Raw genomic sequence first — 11,351 nt, 5'->3', positions numbered from 1 at the left:
TGAGTTAGGTGTCAAAGCCACTGTGAAAGTCAAGTTCTCAACTTGACATGCACGGCAAGGAAGGATGACCTTTAAAGCATTTTCCCTGAGCGGGAGAGAACATTGCGGTAACCTTGTACTACTTAGCGTGCAAAGCAATTCACAGGGTAACAATTAGTTCTCTGAAACTCCAGGGCTGCAAATTTATAACATCAATGCTTGCCACTACCAATCAAGGAAAGGCTTCTTTTCAGTCGAGAGGCATTATCATTCCCCATTAGTTGACAATATTCTTTTGAAAGCTGAATTCCAAAATGTGGCCTGTGTAATTTTTCTTCAATAATCCCAAAGAATAAAATGTGGTCTATATTTTCTTTCCCTTGCCCTTTCTCTGGTGGGAACAGATATTTATTTGCCTATAAACAATCTATTTTATTAGTATCTCTGCCCTTCTGGTAGGAATGCAATTATTTTCTAATTTTCTTACTGAGGGAAATAAAAAGTAACTTTAGCCATTTTTGTCCTGCTGTAAGAAAGTTTTCAAAAACTCACTTTTCCAAGATTGGCAGTTTGGATTTCTGTGCAAAACTTGTGATGAATATTTCGTGGTATATTTGTGCAGAAGAATAATATTTTTTCTTTTCACCAGTTTTCTGGACAGGAAACAATAGTTGTTTGCAGAAATATTTCCTGCATAGCAAATATTGTTTCTTGTGAAGAAAATGCTATTTCAAGTGCGAAAATGCCACATATGAATTTTGTGCAAAATAAGTCCCAAACTGCAAAGCATCTCATCAGTCTATGATTCTTCCCATCTGGTTTTCTTGACACTTGAGAAACACATTTTTTGGGTTTTTATTAAAGTATTTAAAAATATGTTAATTTTTATTTATTTATTTTCAAATATTCTTCTAATCCTAACTTTCTGCTAAGAAACTCAAGGCTTAATTTATTTTAATTTCAGAATTCTATCTGGCAGACTAAAATGAAAGAAGGCAATTAATCTCAGATTAATTAATCACTCATTACCCAGTCATGACTATGCTACATGTTATACTACATGCTATACATAAATCCATTATTTAATTCATTGTGACAATTGAGGGGAAAATTGCTATGCTCTCACAACACGTAAGAAGTGATGGCTTCTCTCAGCCCTGTCCATGGCCCCCTCTACACTGTTTGCTTTAGAAAATTGCTTCAACTGATGCTTCATTTCTGCAACTAATTAAAAATGCTGGTGTTAACCAATGTAGCCTTACATTTCCTGCCCCAAGTTATTCAAAACTTCACCTTCAGCCATGGCCTTATTATTAGTTAAAATCAGCTATGGATTTTAATTCTTCTGCACATCACCAAGATTAAAGAAAATAGTGGATACAAGAAACAGGATTTTTGTTATGGTGGTCACACATTTTCAAAATTCTGAATTATATCTGATCCTTTTATTTCAGACTTTCAAATTGCCTTACAAATATAGACATTCTATCATGTCTTTTATTAAGAGCTTTTTGTGGTGTTAATTCTGGATATGCTGATTTGCCTCATGGCAGTGTCTTTTTTATGATATTACTCTCCTAGTAACCCCAATAGTGCCAACCTGGTGCTTTCAAGTATTTTAGAATACAGTTCCATCAGCCCCATCTAACATAAAGTTCAGAGGTGTGAAGTCTAAAACACTTAGAAAGCTCTCTCATTATTGGAATAGATTATTCTATGTAGACTCTAGACTGGGATGGACAACATAAGGGACTATATACAGCATCCCCACATTTTTTGCCACACTTTATGCCCTACTTCATCAATAAGCAGGATAATCTTAGCTTTCAAAAATGTACACAGGGACCACATAACTTGCTTTTATGCTGAAAGACTTTATGCATCTCTTTTTAAAGCAAAATCATGGTTCACAACCTCTACCTTTGATATTCTGAAACTGGATACATGGCCTGGTTCTGTTGCTGGAAGTCATCTACTTTGAGGATAGACAGTGAGGACACAAAGATGGATATATCTAACTGGTTTGTGCCAAGCTTTCATATTTTCTATCTGCTCCCAGGAGCTTGAACTTCATTCTTAGGATGTTAGACTGGCACCCTATCTCTTATTCTTTCATAGGCATATATTTTGTTTTGTTTCAGTAGATCTTTGAGGACTAATTTCTCTTGTGAAAAGAGCTTTTTAACAGTGTCCTGCATTGTCTCTATTTGCTTTTTTCCAAATGGGCATGCTTTAAATTACTTTTAATGTTATTGAGAGTTTAATTTTATTTTAATTTTTAATCCCAAGACTGAGGAAAATGTAGTGGATAAGTAAACAAATAAATAATCAAATCTCAGAGTTGTCTAAAATGAAAGCCAGTTGGTCAGTGTTGCTATCTTAAGGCTGAAGAAGAATTGTTCCAGCCTCTCTGTATGTTTCTATTCCTTATCTACTCCTTAAAATCATTTTCTTAACATATTTTGTAATCCATATCTTAGGAAGAATATGTAGTAACATATGCTTGAACAAGGTACTTCAGCCATTGTAAAATAAACATATTTTCAAAGAATAGCCTGCTAGGTATATTGCTCAGCACTGGTTATCTAAAGATAGAATCTGAATTTTTCACTCCTCCAAAACTACATTAAACTTTGCTCAACTTATTTTAAAGCTTGGGGGGAAACGCACCAGTTGTCATTATTTTTAATTAAATTTTAAAATGTTGACTTGGGCCAGGGAAATGGGTGTTTCAGTTAACAGGATCTCACAGATCTATCCGATAAGTCTGCCCATGTTTCACCTTTTCAATTTAATCAGATATTTCCGTAGCTTCTCGGGTGACAGGATGTGTAATAATGAAAAACAGTGACAGAGTGTTAAAAGGACAAAATCAAATATTCCCTCCTCCCCAAAGCACAGATTCACTAAAAGAAACTTCAAGTGTTAAATTGAATTTCATCAGAAAATAAACCTTTGTTGAGTTATTATAATGGGCTTAGGCGATGATATTTACCAACTATGGGCATAATTGCCTTTTGCTCTCCATTTTATTGGATGGAAAATATTAATGCACAAGAAAAAAATCCTTGGTCCAAGTTCAAGCTCTTTTTTCCTTTTTTTTCTTTTTGAAGGCAATAAAAAATTCATGGGGGAGAAATGCCAGACTCCTATGTGGCTGTTCACAGATCTGTGAAGAGGATTCTAAACAAAATGTTATTTGGGTATGAAGCCAAAATGAAGCCCATTGCCTTTTTGACCTACAACAGGTTGCACTGTTCTTTCTTTGAACATCTGGGCTCCCGAGGGAAGTGAGTGCTCCTTTTATGAAAACAATGAGGCACAATAACCACAGCTATCCCATAAAATCCATCCAGGCTTCCATTCATTTTTTAATCAGGTTGCACACATGATTTAGATTGTAATGGAATGAAATGTTGAAGATCTTTGGAAATTGTGCTGCATATGCCTCGTTGCTATCGACCCCCTTTCCCCTAAAGCCTCTTGAGCTCCTTCCAAATAACACCAACTCTGAAATCTTCTATGACAAAGAGAATTAGAATTTTAATAATGCCTGGGAAATGTAGCTATCCTTGATACACCAGGAAAAAAGTGGCAATAATGCTCTGGAAGATGTAACATTTTAATGATCATAGAAAGATATTCTAAAAATAAGGGAGTTTTGAGACAGGTCAATGGAAAGCAACTTTAGCAAGCAAACCCAAAGGTTGGTTTGGTTTGCGGTCACACAGTATACAGAAAACCTACACATACAGATACCTGCACAAGAACTCCAATCATCACCCAGGACAAAAAAGAAGCACAATCAAAACACTGGTAGACCAGGCAAAACGCATCCGCGAACCCCACTTCTTGGAAGATGAACTGAAGCACCTGGACTGGGCTCTACAGGCTCATGGTTATTCCAGCTCAGACATCAGAAGAGCTGCCAGGCCCAGAAAAAAACCAGAGGAGTGAAGACAAGAAACCACACAAAGGGAAGGTATTTTTACCATACATTAAAGAAGTCACAGACAGAATAGGCAAAGTGGTGAGGAAGCACAACCTGCAAATGGTTTACAAACTGATAAAGAATATTGAGGGGAGAGAAGCAGGCAAGAAACAACAGGCCTCTGCCTGCCAAGTTGAAGAGCCCTCCGCCGACCTCCATCTTGAGGGGAGAGAAGCAGAGTTTTTTTTTGTTACTTGCTTTGTTGTTGTATATGCATATGTATGCTGTAAACCGCTTTGATCGTAGGAAAAGCGCTATACAAATAAATCATATTATTATTATATTATATCCAGCAAATGCTGTGCTCAGCCAAGGACCAGGGAGACCCTCTCACAGCCACAAGAGTTTACCACATACCATGCAGCTGCACACAAGTCTACATAGGGAGCACCAAATGCAGTGTGCAAACAAGAATCAAGGAACACGAGAGACACTGCAGACTGGGCCAGCCAGAAAAATCAGCAGTAGCAGAATATGTTACAAACCATCCTGGGCAGAAAATACTGTTTGAAAACACTGAAATTCTGGACCATGCCAACAACTATCATGTCAGGATGCACAGGGAAGCCATTGAAATCCACAAACACCTGGACAATTTCAACATGAAAGAGGAAACCCTTAAAGTAAACAAAGTTTGGCTACCAGTCCTGAAAAATAGCAAGATGAAGACTCAACAAATGCAAATGAGAAATCTCCCAGGGTCAGAGGTTTCCCAGCAGAGAGTGAACACTAATCAAGCAGACAATGGTGGGTTACAAACCGCCACTAGGGACGTCCTGAGGATGTCCCATTTTAAAAAGGGGGAGTCTCTTCTAGACGCCCCTTGCCCTATCACAGACTCAGTCCGTGACAAACGGCGGCGGCCGTTCCACACGGCCGCCGCTATTTTTACATCTTGGACGCATAGCGCCCAGACGTGTCGCGGCGGTTATGATGTCACGAGTGCGCCATGGGTGCCTTGTGGCATCATAATGGCGCCACAGGAAGAAGCTCCATTTTGGAGCTTCTTTTTTGCTCCGTGCGGGAGTTGCACGGTTTGGATGCTGCGACTCCCTCACGGAGCAAAGAGTAGCACCGGCAGACCGTCGCAAAGTGGCGGTCTGTAAAACACCACTCATCCTCTTTTGCAGAGCCTCCCACCCTGAGGGCTGCTATTAGCAACAGAACAATATACATGCAAATCACTCCAGGTCACACAATATATATACCCAACTACTTTCCAGGCAAGCATTCTCTGAAGATGCCAGCCACAGATGCTGGTGAACATCAGGAAGAAACTCTTCTAGAACATGGCCACATAGCCCAAAAAACCCAGAAAAAACTATGGATGCCAGCCATGAAAGCCTTCGACTTCACAGACAATATATTGTTTGTTATGCAGCTGTTAAAAGATGCAGAATCTATGAAAAAGAATGGCATCCATTCTTATCAGCATCACAGTGTTTGTATACACAGGAATTCAAACTCAGACATGCAAAAGGTAAGCATACAAACTCTGTGTATGAACCCTACAGTTTTGTATTCCTCTACACATTTGATGTGCAATAAAATAAAATTGGCTAGAGTAGTTCTCAGTTCAAGTTTTGTTTAACGCTTCTTCTTCTTTTTTGGTTCACACATGTGGCTGCAACCGGACACTGAAAGCCTGTGTTTCTTTCACCCTTCTTCACTATCCTGCCAATGCAGATACTTCTAAAAATACTTCCAGTTAGAAGACAAGGAAGGAAAGTATAAACTGGGTGAATATAAAAGGACTTTGTAAACTGGAACTTCCTTGTCAGAGGCTGTGTTAACTTTGTCAGAGGCTGTGAGATATGATTCTGTATATTTAGTTCTTCCAGAAAAAAAAAATGCAGAAAAAGAACAGTTCTGGAATATCATACCACTAGGGAAAATATATTGTTCATCTTTGTAGCTATGGCGCGTTACAGACCGCCCCTTTGGGGCGGCCTGTAGGCGCACCTTTCCCCGCTGGATCGGGGCCTCAGTGGCCAGAGCGGCAGCCGCTGAAGCCCTGATTCGCCGCTTTCCGGGCTGCGGGGAAGCGGCAAAAAGCCCCTTTCCCGCAGCCTAGAAAGGGGTGTCCTTGGGGCTTCAAGCCCCAAGGACACCCTGCGGCGGTGGGGAGAAGGAGAAAGGGGCCGCTTGGCCCCTTTCTCCTTTGGTCCGCTGGGCGCAGCCGTGTGAAGGCTGCGCCCAGCAGACCAAACCAGGAAGGAGCTCCGAAATGGAGCTCCTTCCGGGGTCGCGGAAAGGGCGCCCTAGGTTCCCTGCCACGCCCCCAATATGTCACAACTGCGCCACCTTGTTTGGAGGCGGCGCGGCCGTGACGTATCGATGACGGCGGCCATGTGGAATGGCCGCTGCCATTTTGTGTGCGCACAGTGTGCACTAGGGTTAGGGTGGTGCAGAAGCACCGCCCCCTCTTAACCCTAGTATGCGCTCTGCACGTACTTTTAAGCCCGTGTGTAACGGGCCTATATTATGTAGATTATGAAATCAGTGAATGAGTCAGCATTACTTACTCCAAGAATAGCTAATGTAATAATTCATATTCCTGACACACTAAACTCATATGATCAGAGGATTCAGGTATCATTGCAAAAAGGTACTACAAGGAAAATTTGTAGAAGTGTGTAAGAAAGTCCATTCCATGGCTTGTTCTGATATTTTCCTGTAATCATTCTACTTGCAAGAATAGAAATCACCCTATCTTTCTTGGTTTGCTTAGAATTTTGGCCTGAAAGTCTGTATTACAGTTATGGATTTATCATTACTAACAGGGCACGCTGTCTACTGGTTTGGGGAAAATCTCCCCTAGCACTAACCCTCTGCAGGACCTTAAAGGCTAAATGTTTTAAAATCAGACTGTTAGTCAAAGTGATGCCAAGTGATAATGAAGTAGAGAGGAAGAAAACAGGTTGAGGACAAGATGATTTTGCAGCAAAGACAATTATTTCTTTATTAAAGCCAGAAAAAAAAAGCAGTAGAAAGAAAATTATGCTCATAATACTGCAACACAGGCTCTAACTACATCTGAAAAGAGAAATTCCAGAGGTACAAGCAGAGTTCAGGAAAGGTTGAGGGATCATATTGCAAACATACAATGGCTAATGGAATGTACCCAAAAAATTCCAAAAGAAAATCAATATGTGCTTTATAGATTATAGCAAAGCCTTTGATTGTATCAAACACAACAAGTTATGGAATGATCTCAAAGACATGAGAACATTGATACACTTGACAGTTCTGTTGAAAAATCTATACTCAGGACAAGAGGCCACTGTCAGAACACAATATGGAAAAATGGAATGGTTCCCAATAGGCAAAGAAGTCAGGCAAGGCTGCATATTATCACCATTCTTGTTCAATGAGTACACAGAAAATATCTTACAAAGCGCAGGGCTAGATTCAGAAGAAGGAGGAGTGAAGATAGGAGGAAAGAACATCTGCAGCCGTTCCCAACTTATGGAATGGCCTGCTGGACGAGATCCATCAAATCACCAATCTAGAGAGCTTCAAAAAAGCCATTAAGATGGATCTCTTCTGGCAGGCCTTCCCGGAATAAAATACCTAGCCACGAAAAAGGCAGCAGCATGATAGTAAATGAGGCCATATGAAATGTTCAAAATGATAGAAAACTTCTGAACATTCCCTCTGTCTATATCTCTGTCTCTGTGACTATCTGAGTTTATATGTGTCTCTCTCTGTGTGTATCTGAAACTATCTTAGGCGGGCTACAGACGGGCAGGGAAAGACGTCTTGGATGTGTATTCAGCTGAATACGGAGCCTCCAGACGGCCCGCCCCGGGGGCGTGCTTCAGGTGTTGGAGCTTCCACACGGGGGGCAGTGAAGACGCCCCACCTGGGTCCATTTCGGACCCGGAGCTTTCATACGGCCGCCTCGGAGGACGCTGCAAAAAGAGAAGCAGCTTCCGCACGGGCGGCGCAAACCGCGGCTTTTTTTTTTCTTTTGCCGCATGAGAAGTGCGCAGCTGCGGCAGTCAGCCAGCAGCCGGCAAGTTCCCTTTTCCCAACTGCAAAGTGCGCATGTGCACCGTTAAAGCGCCCAGGCCCCTTTAAACTTTTTTCCCCACCCTGCCCAAGAACAAAGGTGGCCTCCTGCCAGCTGGTGATCAGCTGGTGTTGGCATCCTTGCCCGCTTGCGCATTGCGAGTGCCACCACTGGCATCATGGATGCCTCCTCTCCTTTGTTCCCTGTGGTCTTAATGAAGCTGCAATGCACAGCCACAGCTGTCGCCGCTGCCACCGCCGTCTTCCCTGCCTCCTCTGCCCCCTCCGCCTCCATTGCCACTGCAATGGAGGTCCCATCATCCACCACCATGACAGCTGTAGACTTGGATGACAGCAGCAGTGATGATGATGATGGCACAGAACAGCGAACGGCAGCGGCTGCCATAGCGCTTCATATGGCTACTGTTGGCGGTGCCATGGCCCTGGCCAGAGTGGCACGTCTCCGCCGATGCTGGCAGGTCCCTGCATCGCACGACTTGTGGGACAACTTTGTCTCAACCATATGGTCTGACGAGCAATGGAGGCATTTCTTCCGAATGCCCCGTGCCCTCTTCCACAGGCTTGTGGGCATCCTGCGCCCAGAACTGGAGAAGGCAGACACAGTGATGAGGAAAGCCATCCCGGTGGAGAAGAGAGTGGCCATTGGTGTCTTTTCACTGGCACACAAATCCACCTATATTGTGACGGCAGCGCTGTTTGGGACTGGCGTTGCCACCGTGGGGGAGATCGTGGTGGAGTTTGCCCTGGCCATGGAGAAGCTGCTGCTGTCAAGGACCGTGTACCTGGGGAACCCACGCGAGGTAGGGACAGCCACACCACCTTCCCTTTAATCTTTGGCAGCCCTGTGGTATTCTGTGTCAAGTGTCACCCCCTCACTGTACATTTGCTGCTCTTGCTATGGTGCAGTTGCGCACCTGTAACATACTTGTCATCTCAATTCCTCTGTTTCTCTCCCTTCCTTTACCCCACAGATTATGGATGCCTTTGGTCGCCGCGGCTTCCCACAAGTGGTTGGCCTCATGGACGGGTGCCACTGCCTGATCATACCACCCTTGGGGCTGAGGAATGCCTATGTCAACAGAAAGGGCTCCTATTCTGTCATCCTGCAAGGGACATGTGACCACACAGGAAGATTCGTGGACGTGGAGCTCGGGTGGCATGGGTCAGCACACGATGCCAGGGTGGCACGGAATTCTCTCATCTACGAGGCCATGGAGGCTGGCATCTATGTGCCAGGGAACCCCAGCATCAACATCAGAGGCCAGCAGATCGGGCCCCTGATACTGGCTGACTCTGCCTACCCCATTCGGAAATGGCTCATGACACCCTTTAAGACCCCACGCACTCCCAGACAGAAGATCTTCAACAAGAAGTTGAATCGCGTGAGGGGGGCCGTGGAAAGATCGTTTGGCAGATTGAAGGCGAGATGGCGCTGTCTCACTGCCCCACTCCTGGTGGTAGAGGAGAACGTGGTGCCCATCCTGGTATCATGTGTCATTCTGCACAACATCTGTGAGACCAAGGGCAGGGTCCTGGATGAGGGCATGCGATATAGGCGCCGTTTTGTGCTGCCCGCCCCGGCACCAATCACAAGGGATGAAGAGAATGCCAAGAAGGCAGCAGGGGAGGCTGTGAGGGATGCCCTGGCAGATTTTTTCCTGACAAGGAGAATCTGAAGGATGGCTCCTGTGCCATCATCTGTGATGTCAGAGTGCATTGTACTGTAATAGCATAAGCACATGAATAAATGTATCCCATTATCCACAGTTTGAGTCTGCCTATCATTCCTGATCTGTGCTGTGGGCATGTTTTGCCACGTGCCTGAGGGGGACACACACAAACACACACATACAAAAGGTCTCCTGGCGCCTGTTTTCCTGGGGCAAAAAGATACATTAGCTCCAACTGCCAATTGCCCCTTTGACAATGTATCAATCTCCCTCAAATTCAAGCTTTCCTAATGGCCCATTTGAATGTATCAATGGGGTACTCAGAGGGCATCTATTGGGGGAAAGATTCAAACTGCTCCTCTGAAAGCTTTCATTGGCCTAGGACCACCGTGGCCTAACGGCCCAGAGCCACAGGTGCCCATATATACCCGTGCGCAACTGTGAAAGACCCCAGGACGGCGATCAACATGGCAGAGCCACGCAGGAGGGTCCCGGTCCGAATCGCCTACTGGACCGATGAAGAGGTCGGGATCCTCCTGGACTCCCTGATGCCACAGGCAGCCGCGAGGAGGGTGATGGCCAGCACCAACAAGCCCAACCGGGGGCATTTCCTCGAGGCATCTCGTGCCCTCCGAAACCGAGGGTTTCAAAGAACGCTGCACCAATGTAGAGTTAAATTTAAAACTCTGAAGGCAGCGTTCTTCGAAACCCTTGAGGATTTCGGAGAGGCGCCCCCGGTTGACAGGCAGCCACCATTCTTCTCGCGGCTGAAGGACCTGTGGATCAGGGGAGATCGGCCCAGACCGGAAGATCGCCGTCCTCCAGGTAAGCCAGAGCTCTTGCCATGCCCTGTCCTCCCCTCCTTGACCCTTCCCTTGCCCTCTTCTCCTTCCTGCATGGTGCCAATGCCATCCGTCCTCTTCCCTTCTGCAGGCGTGCGGCCGAGGCGGAGGCGGAGGGAGGGAGGGCACCCTGCCAGGTCGCCCTCTCCACCATCCTCGGGGGACGAGGATGTCCCCGAGGGTGGGCCACAGCCAGGACCAGCTGCTGTGGCCCCTCCGCAGCCAGAGCAGGCTCCTCTGGCGGAAGGTAGGTCCCCAGGGTGAGGGGTGGGGGTTGCCTGCCTGCAGCCCCCACGACACTTGTGCCCTTATCTGCCATGCCAGCATGGTAACTTGGGCCTTTCCTTCCCCTTTTGCAGGGCTTCATGTCCTTGCTGCTGCCGCCGTCGCGCAGGAAGAGGAGCCTGGGCCGAGCCGCCGCCTGCCAGGACAGCCAGGGCACTTGGCCCTCGATGCCAGTGCCCTGGATCGTGTCCTCCAAGCCCGGCAGCAAGGTAAGTGTAGTGGTGAACCCAGGGAAGGGAGCGGGGGCACCCAGAAACCCTGCCTGTGGGAGTGGGTGATGGGCTCCACAGGCTGATCCTAACCATCCTCTTTCTTTTCCCCCCACAGAGAACCGGACGGAGAGGAGGTTCGCTGCTATCGAAGCAAAGGTGGAGAAGCTGGCAGAGAAAGTCTCCTCCATGGAAGAGACTCTCCAGGAACTCCTCCGCCGGCTGCCCGCCCCACCGCCTCCTCCCCCTCCCTGAAGCAGCTTCCCTTCCCTGCCCCCTCTGCCATCCCCCCTTCACCACCCCCCTTCACCCTCCCCCTTCCTTTTGTATATATGTACAT

General features: G+C 45.9%; 2 protein-coding genes across 2 annotated transcripts; both read left to right on the top strand.

Moving 5' to 3' along the window:
* Nucleotides 1-8,114: 8,114 nt before the first annotated feature.
* On the top strand, nucleotides 8,115-10,073 carry LOC149316934 (uncharacterized). Its single transcript, XM_089518339.1, has 3 exons — nucleotides 8,115-8,805; nucleotides 8,977-9,032; nucleotides 10,058-10,073. Exons 1-3 carry the CDS (start codon nucleotides 8,164-8,166, stop codon nucleotides 10,071-10,073), a joined length of 714 nt encoding a protein of 237 aa, XP_089374465.1. The 5' UTR covers nucleotides 8,115-8,163.
* LOC149316933 (uncharacterized) lies at nucleotides 9,930-11,338 on the top strand. The gene is made up of 4 exons (XM_089518780.1): nucleotides 9,930-10,500; nucleotides 10,609-10,764; nucleotides 10,877-11,011; nucleotides 11,130-11,338. The coding sequence occupies exons 1-4, from the start codon at nucleotides 10,143-10,145 to the stop codon at nucleotides 11,264-11,266; spliced, it is 786 nt and encodes a 261-aa protein (XP_089374906.1). The 5' UTR covers nucleotides 9,930-10,142; the 3' UTR covers nucleotides 11,267-11,338.
* The last annotated feature ends 13 nt before the right edge of the window (nucleotides 11,339-11,351 follow it).

The sequence above is a fragment of the Sceloporus occidentalis genome, unplaced genomic scaffold (assembly GCF_023333645.1).
Source record: "Sceloporus occidentalis isolate IW3139 unplaced genomic scaffold, rSceOcc1.0.p SCAF_3, whole genome shotgun sequence".
Taxonomy (NCBI): Eukaryota; Metazoa; Chordata; class Lepidosauria; order Squamata; family Phrynosomatidae; genus Sceloporus; species Sceloporus occidentalis.
This window is presented reverse-complemented; position numbering and strand designations above follow the sequence as displayed.